The 19797-nt window shown below is 40.9% G+C and overlaps 1 protein-coding gene across 2 annotated transcripts in view; it reads left to right on the top strand.

Annotated features, from left to right (window-relative positions):
• TMCC3 (transmembrane and coiled-coil domain family 3) overlaps positions 1 to 19797 on the top strand; it is a 132484-nt gene that overhangs the window by 26767 nt on the left and 85920 nt on the right. Inside the window, exon 1 of one of the 2 annotated variants that reach the window (XM_033058040.1) lies at positions 16343 to 16406. The exons of the other annotated variant lie outside the window; for it this stretch is intronic. Coding sequence (XP_032913931.1) covers positions 16398 to 16406 — 9 coding nt within the window. The 5' untranslated portion in view covers positions 16343 to 16397. Of the gene's footprint in view, positions 1 to 16342; positions 16407 to 19797 lie in introns of those variants that run through there. 2 annotated transcript variants of the gene reach the window in all.

Genomic DNA, 19797 nt, shown 5'->3' on the forward strand with positions numbered 1-19797 from the left:
CTATTTTAATCTGAACCCATTAAACTTGTGTATGTGTATAAGCTCCAAGACATGCGCAGGGGATGTTCTGAACAGGCAGATATGTCAACAGAGCACATTCACCTTAAGGACTCATTCCTCATTCCTTTGCCTCCTATAGGATGTTCTTTTAATGTCTATGTGTAGTGAGTGATAGTGTTTCATACTGATTTTACCCAGAGCAACACAGTCCAGATTTTGAGAAAGTCCTTAGGCTGTCTTAGGTAGTCTGGATGTGTTATCCCACTTGTTGTGGAACATTGTTTCTGTTTCAAGCATGTATTGCTCTAGACAAACAGAACCCATCAAATGACATATGTCTTTAAGTATGTTTGTACCATAGGGACTGGAAGGGGGGAGGTATTTTTTTTTTCAATGCATACAAATTGAACTGTCATGTCCTTTAGTACTCCCAGATTCTACTGATAAATAGCCAGCACCTTCATCACCCTTCATCTGCTCTGCAACAACAAACACAGCAACACTTTTCTGGGTGCCAGGTAACGTTGCTGTGAATGAAGCTGAAGGAGTAAAGGGTGCTTGCTGTCATCTTTCTAAACTACAACAAGGTGGCAGCGTGCCTCAGGACATTGCTGATGCAGCTGGATCTAGCTGGCCATTAGCTGTCTGTTCTCTAGGACATTGTGGGGATATGTATATTCTGCATCTACTGCTGAAAAAGCACCCGTAGGCACTCAGGAGTCATGAGAAGAGATGCTATTGATTATCTGTCTGTGGTAGAATAATGGTCATACCAGGACACACTGGAAGTCTCTTGTGGCAATCAGTATCAGATACTAGAACACAGATTTAAACATCAGGCTGCACAGGTGTGTATATACAAGTAGAGTTATAGGTACATATGGAAGGGGTCACTGCTGCTATAGCCCTCATCAGTTGTTAGGAGAGTGTCCTGAGCCAAAATCTACATCCAAGCTGCCATTCTTACTTGCTACTGATTCTCACAGCCTCCATGAGGTTTCCACATTTTAGCCCCTTTATACTTTGGTCCTCCAGGCCATCACTGCCAACAAGTACCACAGTTAACCTGGGTCATGCAACAGGGGTGGCTTTTAACGACAGGAAGCTGGTGCAGTTAGAGGCAATAGATCAAAGTGGATGGTGGAGAAAAGTTTGTTTAATTGAGCGCTAAAGCTGTTGTTCTGTCTGCATTAAATTAGACCAGCAGGAATCTTAATGTTGCATGTTCCCTGGCTGCTGGGAAGAACTAATTTAGATGCCATTAAGGAGCCCTCACTCAAATCTCCGTGTCTGAGATCTCAGAGCATCTCAGTGTCACATCACATTTATTCCTCTCATCCATTGCTCACTTTTCCCACATGCTTATCTCTGCTCAGAGAGGACCTTTTTCCATATCCTCAGCTGAAGTCCTGTTTGTGGTTCTGCATGTACCAGCAAGGATGCACCAAGCATGGGGACTTCTGACTCTGTATGGAAAGATCTCAGGGCAGGAATGAGCATGTTTGTACCTGTGTGTGCAGACCATGAGCAGTGCCCAGTACTCCATGGGAAAGGAGAGGAGGAGATCATCATGTTGCTTTCTTAACAGCATGTGTTGCTCTGGATGCAGCATGCTGCTCAAGATGCAGCCACCAAAGTAGCACAACAATCCTCAAGAACTGCTTTGGCTTCTTGGTGGGCATAGATTACTGGGATGAGACATCCCATAGACCTCCAAGAAAAAAGGACTCTGATCACACCCCACAAAAGGGCTTCTTCATGCTTTCAGAACTTCCTTGCGCCTTGGGGTTGTCTTTCCTGGCTCTTGAAAACTCATTTCTTCTCAGCAGGGTGCCTGAGGATCCTGCTCTGCAGCTCTTTACATGGAGTTTCACTTGGCAATGCTGACTACAAGTGAGCTGCTCAGAGCTGGCTCTTTATTGCAGTGTCTTGTACATATTACGACAGATGAAGGTCTAGAAATCTACCTGAGGCTGACACCAAGGTGTGTAAGCACTAGAGAGGTGAGAAGTATAGAAATGTCTGCACCCTTCCTGAGGAGATGTCCTCGTCTGTGTTTTTCAGAGACTAAAGTAGTCAGCTGTTTTTTGTATTCAGATTGACTTTGCTTGGCTACATGTGGGCCCAGAGATGTAGCTCTTGAGAAGACTGGGGAAAAGTAGTAATTTGAAAACAAGATAACAAGAGGATAATAGGCATGATTTTAAGAATTGTAAATTGGAATGCAAATACACCTTTCATATTTTAGAGATGATACCATTTTCATATTCTTTTGGAATAAATTTTGGTTGTGTTTTTTTGTTGTTTGTTTGCTGGTAAATGAGCTTTTTCCTTTTTATTGCATCTACAGGATCCTGATTTACAGCCGTGTGGGAAAGTAGTAGTGACACTTGGTTAAAGCAAGATTCTTATCTGAGGTGTTTTTGCCTTCAGACTTCTTCTCAGGGTCAAAACATATTCTTTCCACTGGAACTACATTCTTGTGGTAGTTTCCAGCCTAGTTCTGTCCTTGGAATGAATTTGGCTATTCTTTTGCAATCAATACAAAAACTTACTTCTTCTGTTATTTTTGTTGAGATTGCTGTATTTGTTTTTCCCTTAGGACAGCACATGGACAGACACAAACTTCTCAAATGTACCTTTGGAATGAAACAAGCTGAAACTGATGACTCAGTCACACTGCTTTTTCTGGTATTTTTAAAGATCTTTTTCCTTAGGAAGGGGTCCTGTGGCTTCAGAAGTAATGATTGCAGAATTGGATTCAGGCTTGAATTCCTTGCAAGGTTAATAAAGGGATTATTAACAGCTGCTTCTGCTGAGAATTCTGTAAATTCTATCACAGAAGTTTGAGATTTTGTCAAAAAGGTGACAATTTCCTTTGCTAGAGTTATCTGAGGGAGATAGCCCTGGCTGGGAAAAAGGTGAGGTAGGAGCAAAAGGTTGAGTTCCTGTTTACCTGAATATTTCAGTAGTTTGCTCTAAAGGGATGCAAAGCAGAATTAAAGCTGTCCTTGGCTCCTCTGAGAAGATCAGATGGCAAAAATGCTACCTAAACATTCTCAAGAGAAGTGTTTGGTTGGTGAGTATTGATTCACTATGGAGCATTTGTCTTGAATTTTGATTTGTATCTCGCCTGCAGACTAGTGGTAGATAATAAGAATATGCAATCCTTGACTGGAACAAATATCTGTGACCTGTCTGGGAAGATGGAGAAGATGGAGAAATCGATCACTAGGTGACAAGTCCTGTGTTTGTTAGCCGCAAAAAGTATTTCACTGCTTGAAACTGCTTGCATAACAGCAGGGAGTAGACTCCAACTCTGAGGTTTAAAGTGTTTACCCTGTGAAAATCCTCTGAGTTCAATTTTCTTCAGATATTTATGATCCAGTGAAAATTAAATTGTGGTAGAAGGTTTATGAAGCGTGAACATATACATAAGAGAATGTGCACAGTTGGATATTCACATCTGCACATTTTCCATTAAAATCCTGACTGCCTACTTGGGGGAAAAAATAATTGGCTCAGAATTACACAACTGAATTTAGTTACTTGAAGTAATTAGGACAGTGTATATGGGTTGCAAAGGGGCCACAAGGGTGACTTTTTGTATAGAATCATAGCTTCTGACTTATTAAAAGACGAAGTGTATAGAGTATCTAAGAGTCTCCCTTGTTTTAATGATCTGCTGGGACTTGGGACTAATGCAACTTGTGGAACTGCAACTACAACTGCTCTGCAGTATGATAGTTTTTCAAAAAGAGCCTCAGAAATAATATTTGAGTCTATCAGCTTACCAGCTACTTTGGAGATTGTGTACAGCTGTGAAAGAGGGAGCACACTGCTCTGAAGTGGTTTGCATAGAATGGGGTATGAAGGGGCTAAGAACATATAGTTTTCTTCAGTAGTGTTTGTGTACTTTTTCACAGAAAATAATTTAATCTTTTGTGGCAATAGATCCTTTTGAAAATACCTAAGTATAGCATTCAGTCTGCCTTCTGTCCTTTTCCACTTGGGGGGTAACGTGTGGTGGTTATCTGTGGTAACATCTGGGGATGTTGTAGTTTAGAAATACTTACTTTTACCAATTTTTATTACAAGTTTGTTGTGTGGGGTTTTTTGATTGTTTGGTTGGTTTTCTGGTGTGTTTTTGGTTTTTGTTTGTTTGGGGGTTTTTGGTTTGGTTTTGGTTTGGTTTTGTTTGTGTGTTTTTTGGGCTTTTTTGTTTGTTTGTTTGTTTTTGAATGCTATGTGGAAGATGCTGTGCATACCATACATAGAATGGTAGCAGAAGATAAAGTGGCTTGGATTTAAAAAAAAAAAACAAATAGTCTTGGGAGAGATATAAATGCTAATTTTGAGCTAAATTGTAGATAATACAGTAATTTCACGACTATAAGGCGCACCCTTTTGACTATAAATTTCCCCTGAACCCAGAAGTGCGCCTTATAGTCCGGTGCGCCTTATATGATGGACAAAGTTGCGACATTTGCCACCCTGGAAGTGGGAGCCGTGAGCCGTGGGGGGAGCCAGCAGTGCTGTGGCAGCTGGGTGGAGGCGGGCCCAGAGGCCCTCGGCACCACCCCTCCCGGGTTCAGGCGGGCCTGGGGGCCCATGGCTGCCGGGTTGAGGCAGGGCCTCGGCCAGCAAATGCGCAGGAGGAGCTGGGGGCGGAGCCTCGCTGCAAAAAAAAAGTGCGCCCTATAGTCTGGTGCGCCTTATCTGATCTACAAAGTTGCGAATTTTGCCGACTCCCGGGGGGGGCGCCTTATAGTCCGGTGCGCCTTATGGTCATGAAATTATTGTAATTTCCTGGCATTCAAACACATATCTAAGAACACCTGTTATTATAATTCGAGCTTTATGTTCCAAGTGAATAGAACTCAATAAATACTACATTTTGTTCTCATTTTTGTATACAGACTTCAGTTTCAATTTACATAAACCATATACGGTGGAGTGTTTTTCTGCTTCTTCTATTTGTTCTGTATATTTTTATGCACATGGCAACACATCGAATAGCTTCGCTATCTCTCTGAGGCATACTGGATGAGGGGTTGTATTCCCCAGATCTATTCTCCCAGTGTCACTTGTTTTAGTCTGTAAAGAAATCCAGCAAGCCTAAAGCAGGATATTACGTTTCACGTTAAAGATTATGACAGTCAGGTGACTCGGCAAACATACAGAGCCTGTTTGTTCCATGCCTGGTGATACTTGTGTCGCCCTAGGATTCTAGACTGTGTGTCTTTGGTCAAAAAATCAAAATATCATACAAGTTTGTTCAGTCCATTCTGTGTTTTTGAGTGCCTCAATCTAGCATTTTGTGTAGTGCTGTGACAGGCTGGGAGCCTGAAGTTAGAGCATGTGGTGCAGATGGATAAAAATATTTGAAAGTTGGTACTACTGCATTTTCCCCCTTTCCTGCTATTTCTAGTTGTTTGTGAATTGTACTTTCCTACTTTTTCAAGTAATCCTTATTAATACAAATATTAATAGGTTTAAACAACCAAATGAGAGGATTTTAAAACTGGATTTTAGTTTCTGCATTCACATCATAATTTTGCAATTGCAACAGGGAGGAGTCAAATATCAGATTTGTTAGCTGTGTGAAAAAGAACTTTTGTTTATCTTGTGTTTTAAAAATGGCCATAATTAAATCATTGCTAACCAAGAAAACAAATTAAAAGTGCTTTCACTAAAGTATTTAATTTGCAATGTTCATTTGCAAAAACCCAGGGGATAATGGGGATTGATCCTGTGATGGGTGCTTAATTTGATGCTTCTGGCGCATGCAGTGCTCTAATCCTAATGACTTTCAAATGATGGAAGAAATGAGTTGTATTTATCTGCCATTGCCTGAGAATCTGGCTTGCATGTATCAAATGCTGCAATTAGTTGGGAGGACAGATAGAAACTGACAGCACATAATCTCATTCCAGTGAATTTATGTGCTCCCAGCAGGTTGTTACTGGGTTTCTTTCAACACCTGTAGATTTTGCACTTTGATTTTCCTGTTTTCTAGTCTTTCAAACTCTCTTTCCCAAACCCCTATCTCTTATGCAGACACAGACTGCTCGGCGATTGATGTCTTGCTATTTCAAGAGGGAGATTTCTTCTGTTAGAGTTTTGCAAAATATCTCTAACAGAGAGAAAAAGTCCAAAATGGAGGGAGATTCTTTGGTCATGTAGCTACTATACCATACATGCCAAATGACTGGGCATGATTTGATTAGTGGGAAGGAGAACTAGGGAGAAAAGGAGTGAGAAACCTTGTGGTCTTCCCCTTTCTCTTGTGTCCTATGGAGCAAATATTCAGCCCATAGCCATAAAATCAGAAATTAATTCCTTTTGTCCAGTTGATCAGAAATTTACTGCTGGCAACTACATATTCAATATGCTGGTTTGTGATGAAGATTGAGATCCTTTTCTTTGGCCTCCATGTCAAACTGAAGGAGAGATGGTTTGTGCTTGTCCTCCAGCCCAAGCTTGTTGATAACTAAGGACTTGGAGATCAGGATGTCTTTGTAAGCACAGTCCATTCTCAAGGCTAAAATGATTCTTCTCTTATCAGGCAGCAGTATCTGAAGCAAACAAAAACGGGCTCCTGAGCCGGGAGATATCTTGTATGACATGCATGCAGACAGAAATTGCTGTGACCTCTGGGTTACCTTTGCTTATGTAAGGCAGGGGATGGCAGAGCAGGAAGAGACTGCTGCCAGCCCCAGGGAACAGTGTGGGCAGGGCATACTCTGCCTGCTTCTAGTGAATTAAAAAACTTCCTCAGTGCAGAGTGGCCTTAACTTCCTACTGGCATTGACATAACATTATATCTGACTATCATAGCGTTTATGCTGTCTGGTCAGAGACAAACTTACCTTCTTCAGACATTTCCATAGCATTCTGTCAGCCTGAGGAACTGAGGTTCCTGAACCGACACTGTAACCCATTTCCTCTGAAGACATAGCATTTCCAGGCACTTAGTGAGCTGAAACCATTGATATATGGAGTATCACACAGTAGGAAAGAACTATGGGTATTTGGTGAGTCTTGTAAGTTTTTGACCTACTACTTGAGTCCAGCTAGCATGGCCCCTGTGAAATTCCATGCTGCTTCAAGACATCTGTTGCTTTTAATTCTTTATTGGTTTTTTGTATGTTTGGCTCATATTAACACAAAAGGATAAGACATGCTTTTATTTCTGTTGGAGCTCTTCTGGGTGCTAGAGTTGCCCATGAGCACATTTGGACTCCAGGACTCTCAGGCGCCAGGAGTTCTTCAGTTAACAGGGACTCTCTCCTGCCACTGGCTTTTTTTTGCTCTGTCTCTGTAAGTACACAACTCTTGCCTCTCCTTTTCCCTCTTAAATGATTTATTTTTCTTCTTGTCACTTTAGAGTAGAAGTTGTAATGTTACTGAACCACTGCTGTGCCTCTCTGTCCATTCTGTATCAATCAAGTAGTGGGACAGAGGCAATGCCTTGAAGGTCACAGCCTCCCCTTTGTTCTGCCTATACCTTGAAATAAAGGGTGCAGGCAAGAAGGAAATTAGCAGCGCTTTTAGTGGGGTGATCTGAACTCTGCACCTCAGTTCTAGTTCTGATGCTGGCTGTCCATTTATAAATTGCATTTCCCCACAAGGGCAGTGCTATGTGGTTGTTAAAAGAACTGGGATTCCTATAAAATAAAATTTCCCATGCTGCAATATGGAAAATCTCATCTGACCCATCCATGATGCAGGACAAGTAATTTGAATGGAAATCTTGTGGAAGATGTAGCATGGTGACGGATCCTGAGCAGTGGCAGAGAACTGAAGCATAAAAAGCCTGAACTAAATGCAACAACCCATTATTTCTCTCATGACATATAATTTTCAGAGTTCTTTTTTTGTTCACCCTGCTGTAGTGTTTTCAGAGAAGTGCCCAGGCTTGGTGCAGTACTCCTGCTGAAGCATCAATATCTACAGGTGAAACAAATGTCTATAGATTCCAAGCTGAAGTTTAAGAGTCATTGTCATTTGTTTTTCCAACAGCATGACAAAGACAGGTACTACTTCTGATACGGTATAATTTCCACATCTACCCATTTTCCATGTTGCATTTGTGCAACTGATACTTTGCACGTACGGTATGTTCATATGGTGTTATCATCTTATTTCAAGCCCATTCCAATAAATTTAAACTTCTCAGTCTGTCCTCCCATGTATTTGCAGTCTCTTCCAGATGCTGTCTGTACTGTGCATAGAAAATGCATGTTCTCTGTCTCAGTTGAGCCCTAAGTGAGTATCACACAATACAGCCTTTCTGTTTGGCAGCAAACCTCTGAGAAGGATATTCTGGTTTTCTATTGTGAAAGAGCATGAAAAAGCTGTGTATTCATTGAGGATGTAGAGCATCTCCTACTTCTGTCTTACTGAAAGGCCTTTTATCCTGTCATAGGAGGAAGAGTGGCATGATCTGTCTCTGATAAATCCACATTAGTACCTTTGTAACATTCTATAACCTTCTGGGTGTTTGCAAAGAGAGAGCTCATTTCCTCTCCTGTTTCTGTGTTTCCTGTGAACTAAAGTTCAGCAGGGCCCAGGCAATCTCTGATCAGTCAGCATTACTTGTTGCTCTCACAAAGACAAAATTTTCCACTGAATGGAAGTTCCCAAACAGAGTCTGCCTCTTATGTGGTGGTAGCTATCATCTATTTAATTTTTATTTTCACAGCATTTTTACAGACACTATGTTGTCTATCTATACTTTTGATGGAAAATTTCTGGAAAACTTCCTTTCAATAATCACTGCTGAATATACTGTCCTTTATTTGGAGAATTACTATGGCGGTGGAAATTGGGGCAGTCTATTTTCTGAAATAATTGGAGTTAGAGAGCAGAGTCCTCTCTCTGATGCAAAAGCATTGATCTGCCTGTAGCTGTTACTACTGGGAGACTGAGATACATTAGCCCCAATTCACTCCAAAGAATTTGAAGCTTTTAAATGACAACTCATTTCTCTTTGCCCAGAATATAGAAAGTGTCTGGGATAGTTATTTAGGTGCCACAGATAAAGAAAATAAGTCAGCTGGATGAACTTGGGCAACAGAGAGTAAGTAAATGCACTTTGAATTCAATTATTTACTGCATGAAGTGATGCAGTCACTTGACCTCCTGCAAAAAACATGGTTATCTCTCTAAAAGGGGAATGGCTGAGAAGGACTCCTTTTGTTTACAATTGTGATATCTAAATGCTGAGATTGAAAAACAGGTTGATCAGACAACTGATTTAGATTGTGATCCAAATTGCACTAAAATTAATGCATGGACTGCAACTTCAAGAGAGCTGAACTGAGATCTAATAGATAAAAGAATTCACTAAACACAGAATCAGAGAATATCCTGAATTGGAATGGACCCACAGGGATCATTGTGTCCAGCTCCTGACCCTACACAGGACCATCCCCAAGAGTCACACCATGTGCCTGAGAGTATTGTCCAAAGGCTTTTTGAGCTCTGTCAGGCTGGTGCTGTGACCACTTCCCTGGGGAGCCTGTGCCAGTGTCCAGCCACCCTCTGTGTGAAGAATCTGTTCCTAATATCCAACCTAAACCTCCCCTGACACAGCTTCAGCCCATTCCCTCATGTCCTGTCATTGGTCACCACAGAGAAGGGATCAGTGCCTTCCCCTCCTGTTCCCTTCACAAGGAAGTTGCAGACTACAGTGAGGTCTCCTTTCAGTCTCTTCTTCTCCAGTCTGAAGAGACCAAGTGACCTCAGCTGCTCCTCACACGGTTTCCCCTCAAGGCCCTTCACCATCTTCATGGCCCTCCTTTGGATGCTCTCTCATAGGTTAATCACAAGACACTTCAGAATATTTTTCATGCTATTTAAAAGTTTTATTTAGTTTTAAAATTTCAAGGTTTTTCTTAAATAAATATCTGCCTATGGTGACCTGCAAATGGCTGCTCTCATTACAGTGGAGCAGGAGTTAATGAAACTTTTGTCTGTTCTCATCTTTCCTCAAAATTTTCAGCTTAAGGTTTTTTTCTATATCTGAACCTGACCAAATATAACATCTTTTGACTGTTACCTTCATTACTTTTCACATTAATATCTTGCTCAATTTCAGCTTGCTAATTTTGGGGGACAGATTACAGAATCAGGTGGGCTGATGCCTCTGTTTCCCCCTCCTGCTCAACCTTGAACCAGTCACAGTGTCACTTCTTTGAGTGTTTGATACTGATTTGGTAGAAAACCAGTCTGAGTGCAGGCAGGAGGGGGAACATCACTTCCTGTAGCCTTCCAGCAAACATTTGGGATTGAAGCCTGCCATGGTACTGGCCTCTATCCCTGCTGAGCTGCAAAAATCCGTTTGAGGAGACCAGAAAAGCCCAGAGGAACTCTAAGGGCTAGGAATAGAATTAAAGGTGACTCTTTTTTTGCCACCCCACTAGGGCTTGCTTCTTACAAGATTTGCCCTCCATATTTCTCGAGGCTGGGCCCACTTTGCAGCAGTGGGATGGCAGGTAGCTGCCTCTTCCCCTCCCTGCTAGGATATGGCAGTACTGCAGCTCACACTTGGAGGGATGGAGGCTGCTTTTTCCTCTTACAGCCTCCTGGAGCTATGTCAGTAAACCATGTGCATTGTGTTTTGGGAAATATTAAATGCAGCAACTTTCTTAGAAGATTAAATTTTTTTCCCCTTGGTAAACATTATGTGAATATTATTAAATAAAATATTAGCTCAACAAGTTGCATGTATTACTAGCAGCATGCACTCACAGGGATGCTCATTATACTCTGCTGGTTTTAAAGGGTCTTGTTTTCGAAATGGTAACAGTTCACTTCTTGTATTTAAATACCATTTCTAGTTTCTCAGTCTCTGGGATAATATTAGTATTAAGACTCATAAACCAGAGGAAAAAAGCTGTAAAAGCATACAATCTAACATCTCCTGGTTGTTCTCTTAAAACAAGGTCTTCAGTCCTGGGGATTCTTAGTTTTTAAAAATACTGAAATTCTGCTTTCACTAGCCTTGCTCTGCAGCCTTGTACCTTCCATGCCCATTAAAATCAGCCTTGGTTTTGGTCTCAAAACTTGGATATTAATACTGCTAATTAACTTCTGGCATGGTAAAATGGCAAGAGTATTAAAATGTTTTTTAGTTTTGTGTCCCTGTGTTGACTGATTGGATTGTTTGGTAGTCATTAGGCTACTTATTTATAGCAAGAGTATGAGCAAGGCACTATAAGCAGAGGAAGTAATTCCTGGCTGCTTAGCTAGAAGTTCAAATGTTAATTTTTGTTAGTGTTTAAATTGAATGAAAGCATCATTTTGTCCAATTCTTCAGTATTCCAAAGAAATCGATTACACAAGTGCAATTTAGGCAACAACCTTAATCTCTCCTTTTATTATACAAGTTGACAGTGCCAGTATTAGCCTGCAGTCTTCCTGACATGTTTATGAATGTTGTACATTGCTTTGTAGTCACTTAATAATATTAAATTTCCTGGAACTGGAGAGAAACTGTTCAATTATTTTTAGAATAAGAGGCCAGATATCCACAGCATGGAGATAACAGTCATATTTTATTTTTAAAATCCTCAATTGAAGGATATATCTTGCAAAAGATGCCCTGATGGAGATAGTGTTTAATTTTTCTGTTGTCTCTGGATTTCATGTACATGACTGAGTTCATGATTCAGCACACATGCACTGTTACCACCCTTGCCTTCTTAACCACCCCATGCATTAAAAACCCAATACTTCCTGACAGGAAAAAAATTTAGGAGCAATCCTTCCCTCCTAGCAGAGGTCTTTCTTATAGAGTGATGCTCTTCCTGCACCAGAACTCAATAAAAGTCTCTTTTTTTAAGTCTAGCTCAAGGACTTTACCATTTGTATTGATTTATACCTTGAGAACTGTGTGTAAAACTTGGGATCAGCTAGGGAATTTGTTTTGTTGGGTCATTCTGTCATGATTTAATAGCTGTGGAGCTCTTCTAGCCTCTCTGAATGGAGCTTGCAAAATCTCCAGGGCCTTTATACAGTCTTCATGACTGTAGTGTTTATTAGAAATGGTCTTTGGCTGCTCAACAGCCTGCAACTGAGATAAGAGCAGAGTATCAGCCCCTGTAGTATCATTTTGGTTGTGCATCTCCTATTTCTACCCTAGCAGACAGGGCAAAGCTCATGCCTGGCACTTTTCTAGTCTCTGTAGTTTTGTGCCCTTCCAGGTGCAAAGTATACTTTGGGTCTGCCTTCAAGCCCAGTGGGTCTAAGACTAAAGGACTTCTCCTGAGCTTAACAATGACTGAAGGAGGACATTGATTTAATGATTCTGGTTTGTTAGATATATGGGGATATTGCTGCATGTTAGAAGCCAAGGATAGGTTTTAAGTTTGGGTGGGGGTTTTTTGAGTTATATTTCTTAAGGTTGCCTACTGATAACAGGTGGACATGCAGATGTAAGCTCTGTATGAGTAAACTGAAGAAGACCATGATGCCATCATTGATGGTCCATGCTTTGGTATTAACTGGCAGTTGTCTTAAGTGTTGAAAAGAGAGAGTGTTCTGCAATGTTAATAGGCAACTGACAGAAAACAGTGCAGAGAATGTATTTACAGGAAAAACAGCTAAAATTATTTTTTAAAAAGGAAACTTAATAAAAAGGAAAACAGATTGAAAGTACTGGTGAGCTAAGCACTGCTGGTATCTTTTAGCTGTCCCTCAAATTTTCCTCGTCAGGGGCTATGGTTTGGTGCAGGTTGCTGGTCAGAATACCAAGCAGTGCCCTCAGAAAGCAGATCAAAAATCTGTAAATCTGCTTTTAAAGCATGCAGAGAAAGGCACAAAAAAAATCATCCTCCTTTTCTCTATCTGTAATAAATGATAAAACTGGAATGGTGCAGGATGATAAAAGGACTAAATGAATGTGCTTAATGAATGCCTGTGTATAGACTTAAAAATAATTTGATGAAAACAGAAAAGTTCTGAGGTTTACTTTGGCTGCTGTTTTGCAGTTCAGACTGGCTGATGAATATAACAGTCTTGCTGGCCTTAATATTCATTAATTCAAATCATGTCAGTCATTATCTGTTCTTTTTACTCTTCTTTTTTTAGAAGAGGTGCTCATATATTTGATTATGTAGTTCTTAGTGAGGTTGCTCCATTTGATTTCTCAGTATAATTGCAGTTTGTGCACATCTACAAGTAGCAATTTTGAGTTTTGTTTTTTATTGTTTCTTGTTCCAGTAAATCAGTCACAGAAGAAAATTGAAGTCATCTGAGGGGAAGATAGCCTACTGGGCTATCTTCAAATCAGATATCTAGCAGACTGGATGGAAAGAACAACACCATCTGGATATGGAAAGAACTCTTAAGATGTTTTTTGCATCACAGAAGGTTATTGACAGGGTAAATGTGCAGCAGTAAAAACCTGCCAGAAATCTGTGAGCTGGTCCATGAGCTTTCCAGCAGCAGTGGGTGTTAAAACTTCCTGGACTAAAAGCTTGCAGCTGTGCTTTCATTAGCTCCCTGTGAATTTCAGCTCTCACTGAAGTTCAGTTCCTAGCTGTTAGGACTACTTGGGGGAAAAGCCCCTCATTTGATTTATTATTTTCAGTTCCCTGGTATGAATCTACCCTAAAAGTTTTTTGTTGTCAATAGATGAAACATAGTGTTTTATCCAATCTAAACTAGTGATAACTTATAAAGTATGTGTTTAGCCATCTAAAAAACCCCAGCTATTTTAACTAAAACTGTTCTTAAAGCCTAAAGACAAAATTTCTGCTCATGACAGTTACCAGACTTTTCCCTAGCAGGTGTTAAAATGTCTTCTAAGGAATAAGCCTTTGGAGAGTTGCCTTCCACCAATAACCTAGCAGAAGCTGAGATGTTACTTTAGGTTAGCATGTCAAAGGCAATGGGTGTCACATTTGGCTGGATTACTTCTATCAAGATGGATAGCTATTACTTACATGAAGATGCTTTGGAATAATGGGCAACTGGAATAAACTGCGCTTTTAGCTAGAGTGAGCTGCCTCATCAAGTCCACTCCTGTGATCAGCACTTGTTACTCATTTTAAGGTCTAAATCAGTATTTTGGTGGGACTGTCAGCTAGTGGAGCTGTTTCTTCAGAAGCTCTCTCTCCAGGCCTAGAGGAAAAAAATTATCCCTCTGATTTGAGGAAAAATTATATTGCATCCTGCTATTCACCTGCACTCTCTCAGCACACTTCAACGACTGTCTTGGATTTGGGGAACTGTAAAGGATGCTTTCAGTGTATTCTGTTAAGCAGAACCCTTTCCAATAGCTAACCGAATCTAAATCAAAATGTGGTGAAAGTGAAGTGGAAAGAAAAACGGCTTAAAAGCCAGCATGTGCTGTAATCACCCCGTGAACCTTTCCCCTCTCATTTGAGTTCATTATCCTAACCTGAGGAAGCTTAAAATCAGACTGAGTGCAGATGTTATCAAATACGACTGCATTCTGTATTCAGAGCTCTGTGCTGCCTCCTGACTGTGCTCTATTTTTAGCTCTGGAATAATGTAGCACTCGCATGATTTATTACACAAAACATTCTGGCAGCAGAAAGGATCAAGAGTAGGTGGGGCGATTATAGCTGTTATCTAATTCATTTTGAATGTTAGAGAGTATTTAGAAAAAAAAAAAAAAAAAAAGGCGGTGGGGGGGCTGGTTATGTGTGCTCCAGGATTTCCATTTTGTGTTGAAAAAGGAGTGGATTATTTAATAGCTAGTTGACCCTCGCTAAACAAGGTAAGATCCAAATGCTGGAATTCAAAACAAGAACTCCCAGTAGCCTCAGGAGGGGCAGGGGTTTTAACTCCCTTAAGTGTGACTATGAAAGAGACTTCTCCCCCATCTCTGGAGGGTAGCCTGGACATCTCCTTTCCCAGCCTGTGCCTGCATTTGTGAGACCAGAGGTGGTGCTGGAGGAAAACAGGCACTCCCTCCTGTGTCTCCTCCTGGTGACTCCCACAGCAGACTTGCCCAAATCTACCAGGATCTGTGGTGTGAGGAAGGAGGAGGAGGAGGTAGGTGTGGACGAACTCTTACCTTTTTAAGAAGCCTCTGCAGGCTGTAGTGAGTAAAGGACAGATAAACATGGGAGCATGGGAAGTACTAGCAGCTGTCAAAAACCTCATGTTCAAGCACAGCATTTTTTTTCCCAGTTGAGAGACAACTCGTGTTGGATGATGCAATGGGCCACTTGCTGTCATAAGAATAGGGAACTATCATAGCCCTGATCCGTGGGTTAGGTAGTGGGACCTAGGACAAGAAAGTGTCACCATCTGAAATATCCTCAGCAAGGAGATAGCCCTGCAGCCCCTCTCCTCTTGCATTGGATCAGGTGGCTTGAGGAGACTGTGTATCGCAGCAATGATCTGTGCATGCTACAAGTGCCAAACATGGCAGAGGGACCTGATAAAAGAGGGGTGGTGAGGTGGGAGGCAGCATGAGCCTTTCACTCAAGTGCTGTGTCCCCATGGTTCAGCTCATGCAACCCACAGCACCTCTCAGAGGCAGCTAATGCAGAGAGCAGGAATGAACTAGCTGTGAATAGTAGATCTAGAATATTTTGGAAAACTAGCACTACAAAAAATCCAGAAAGATGAGCTGGTGGTTGCACTTCTTCAGCAAAGCTTGCTCTGCAGTGCAGAAGCAATGAAGATTGCTTTATTCTTTTGTTTGATGAAAAAGTTCATTAATAAAATTATTTGGTTTATTCTTTGGCTCATTCTGCTAGCCTGAGATCAAGACATGGGAGAACTTAAGTCATCTACAATCTGCGAGCACTCTGGTCTGTTCAACTTTAAGCTTGATTGTGTGTGACTGTAGGGAGGAGGAACAATGGCTTTATTTTTCTTTTGTTGGCCTTAGTAACCTTGCAATGAAAAATCAAACCAGTTTACATCTTTTTATAGGATTTTAATGTAGTTTATAAAGAAAAAGTACATAATTGGAGAAAGAGCAAACCTAGGTCCTCCTTGCAGCTTCTGGTTCCTGCAGAGTCTCCAGCCTGTTCACTAACATTCGGCTATTAAAATTCATCCTGTAAACATTGCCCACATCTCTTTGGTTAGAAAAAGCAGCCTTCAGAAACACTGTTAGCACCTCAAGCCCTCCTGCACCTTCTATCCATCCTGGACAGACAGGGTGAGTGCAGTGCAAGCGGCTTTGCATTCATGCAAGAGAAGGAATCATCTAGTTTTGAGGAAGGCTCTCAGTCTATCTTTAACAGACAGACAACTGCTGGGTTGCATTTATAGAAATAGAAACAACCTTCTAGTCTGACTTCAGTGTTGTTGAGGTCCTTGCTGCTAAGCTCACATTTTCACTTCTCTCCAGGGATAACTCCTACAGCTGCTACAGGAAGGCAGAAACCATCTACCTCTCCATGTTAATGGTAACTACTTAACTGTTCTCAGCTTGTTGGGAGAAATTTATCATTCTGGTTTGCTTAGGGAACACTGTTGGCTCCCTGAGTACAAGTTAACTGTATTTAGACAGTGCTGTTATTTGCTTTTCCAACCAGGACTAGCTGGTCAGCTATGGTTGCAGTCTGCGAGTAAAGATGTTGTACAGATGCTCAAGCACTATAGTTTGATTTATGTCTTCTGCCCTCCCGCCTCATTTCCACAGCAGCTAGCTGTGCTGTGCATGTACTAAACAAGGAGTAATCAGCTTGCAGAGGTGACTGTTAATGTAGGATGGAGTATTTGTATCCTAAATGTCAAGAGTTTGGCAATAATAACTATCAGTGATTAATTAGATGACATGAATTGTATGTGATAATATCTGTATTTACCGGAGTTGTTGTACTTTTGAAGTTTATGAAAGATCAGAAAATAGGTTAATCAGTAATTTTGTAGTTCTTGTTTGCAGTTCTTGCTGCAACTGCTATTGTAGTCCTGTCATTTAATGTTAAGTAGTCATACAAAGAGTGGGGAGTTGGACTTGATGATCCTTTTAGGTCTCTTCCAACTGGATATTCTGTGATTCTATAAAACTTAGAATTATCCTTCATTTTGCAAAAACAGGGAAAGACTTGCATTTGCAGTGTTCCAAATATACTTGTCATGTTCTTCACTCATTTCTGGTTTTACAGGGGCTCGTTTTAGTTTTCATTGGTTGAGTTAACAGTTGATTCAGCTTATGACTTTAATATCATATGCTTGTGAAAAGTTGACCAGGAGATCACTTTCACTGTTGGTGACTCAAGTGCTCACATACAGAATTCAGTGGTATAAATGAGTTGTATAAATTTATGAACAGTACTTGCCTGTTTTAGCAAGTATTAATTTTTAAAGCAAATTAAATCACTATAAGTTGTCATCTTCTTTTCTTTAAAAGTCATATGGTTTTCTTCTCTGATGTAATAGCCAAGATACTCTATACCATAAGTGTATTCTTACTGCATTGTCTGTTAGAGAAGGCAACAGAAGATTTCTTCAAAATAAGAACTTTCTTCTGGATTTAGTAACTCTTTAGATTCTGAATAGCAGTTGAGAATGCAATAACCTGCCATTTCAATGGTGCAGTTCTTTTGCACAATAGAAGACATACCCTGAAAGTGGAACAAGTTTGATTTCTCATAATTATCCTCTGACTGTGTGGTCATCTGTAACAAATATATTTTGTGGCTAGGGGAAGGCTGATTTTTGTAAAGCAAACTTCATTAGGAATAGGAGGAGTTTACATGAGCAGGATATGTACAGAGAGGACAGAAAAGAGCTGGCATTATGTGGGTAAGAGATGGGAAAAATGAGCTGGGAAAAAATACCAGAAGTAGAAAACAAAGAGACAAGCACAATAAATTTTTTAAAATGTGTTTTTTGATTATGTTTTTTTTGTTGTTGTTTTGTTTGGGTTTTTTTAATGTGCTAAGCAGTGCAATGCTGGGAGATGGGCAACCCCCTGGGAATTCCCTGCCCTACTGTGGTGTATTTTGGGACTGACTGCCTGGCCCAAGGTACTCCTTGCCTAACTACAGATATCTGAACCTTAAATAGGGACAGCCCAGGTCAGTCACCTAATAGCCAGTGGCAATCAAAGGGCGTTAAATATACAAAAGCCACCATGCAGTGATGTCAGCAAAACAATTTACAGCCTGTTTAAAAGAAGATGATTTATAGCCTTTAAATTGTGTAGAAAGACACACAGAAGATATCTCAAATGATGAGGTAAAGGGGATGTGTATGACTGGTTTTCTTCTGGGACTGCAGGATATTTTTCATATTATTGGTATTTAAGCATCAGGCTCAGCTCACTGGTGAAAACCTCAGGCACCTCAGGGATACTTTGAAGAAAGGCCTCCTGCTAATGCTTTAACTCTTCTTTGGTCCATGGTGGGATCCCCAGCGAACATTTCCTCCCTGATAGATATTGCTGTCGTTAGTCTGTGTTATGTTAGCAAAACAGATGTTGCTCCTGTCAGTCCGTGGCTGTGCAGTGTCTATACAGTTTGGAATCTGGTGGGATCTGTCCCTGCAATACGATGCAATGCTGTGCTTGGGAGCACACAGGTAGAGAGGCCCAAAGACAGATCCTAGACAAACTCATTTTTGTTGGTTCATCTATCCTATCCTGTTTAATAAATGGGGGTATTTAATGACTGTTGCGTTTGTTGAGCACACTATGATGGTATTTTGCACTTTTTTCCTACGCTTTCATTTTTTCAAATGCAGCTCTCCTGTGGTGCCACACAGAACAGTGTCCTGACATGACCAGGTGATCCTGTTAGAAGACTGCAGAAAGCTCAGGTTCCACAGAATGGTATATCATCATGCCCTTGTTATAAAGATAGCCACTCAGGGATTAAATGCATGGATTTCAGTATCTTAAGCCAGCTCCTGTTCAGATCACTTTATTCAGTGTATCAAGTAGGAATAACCTGGGAAGTCAGTTCCAGAAGATGTCTGTTGGTCTGATTTAGTAGTTTTCTCTGTGCCTGCCTGTGAGCTGGAACACAGTGAGACTTGGGCTTGCCTTCCATGTTTCATCCACTCATGTATATGTAGCTCTCCATATGTATAGGGATCTCAGGACAAGAGGAAATTGCCTCACGTTGCATCAGGGTTGTCAAGCGCTGGCACAGGCTGCCCAGGGAAGTGGTTGGCTCATCATCCCTGAACATATTTAAACAAATGTGTAGATGTGGCTCTTAGGGGCGTGGTTCAGTGGTGGACTTTGCCGTGTCAGGGTAGTGGTTGGTCTTGATAATCTTGGAGGTGTTCTTCCAACCAAAATGATTCTGTGATTCTGAGTACAGGTAGTGCACTGCACCTGTAGTAAGGGGTCTTTTTCCAGCATTCTGGATGACATGCTAGGGCTCTCCTACATCTGCCCTGCAAGAAGGAAGGCTGCAAGGTCTCAGTTATTTCTTGGGTCTTCCATTTGTTTTCTTTGTAGAAGGAGAATTAAGAAACAACATCTCAAATCCACAAAAAAGGATCGTTAACCATAACAGAGGAAAATGCAGCATGTGTGTTAAAAACATATAGGTAAAGGGAGGCTCTGAAATCCTTGGAGAGAAACTAACCTGACTTGTGTTTGAACTTAAAAGTAATTCATTGTAACACTGTCATCATAGCAAATTATATCAAATATCAATGAGCAGTTGCTCTTGGCTTCCTCTGACTTAACATGATTACTCTTGAGAACATGAGACTGTAGCATTTACTTCCAGTTCAGTTTTGTCAGTCACTCCATCTGAAAGGCAGCAGCTCCCAATACGGCTTTGGAGCCTTGTCCGTGAAACTATTCATCTGTTCATGCCTCTGTGGGAGATAGAGGTA

This window comes from Catharus ustulatus, chromosome 4 (assembly GCF_009819885.2).
Source record: "Catharus ustulatus isolate bCatUst1 chromosome 4, bCatUst1.pri.v2, whole genome shotgun sequence".
Classification (NCBI taxonomy): Eukaryota; Metazoa; Chordata; class Aves; order Passeriformes; family Turdidae; genus Catharus; species Catharus ustulatus.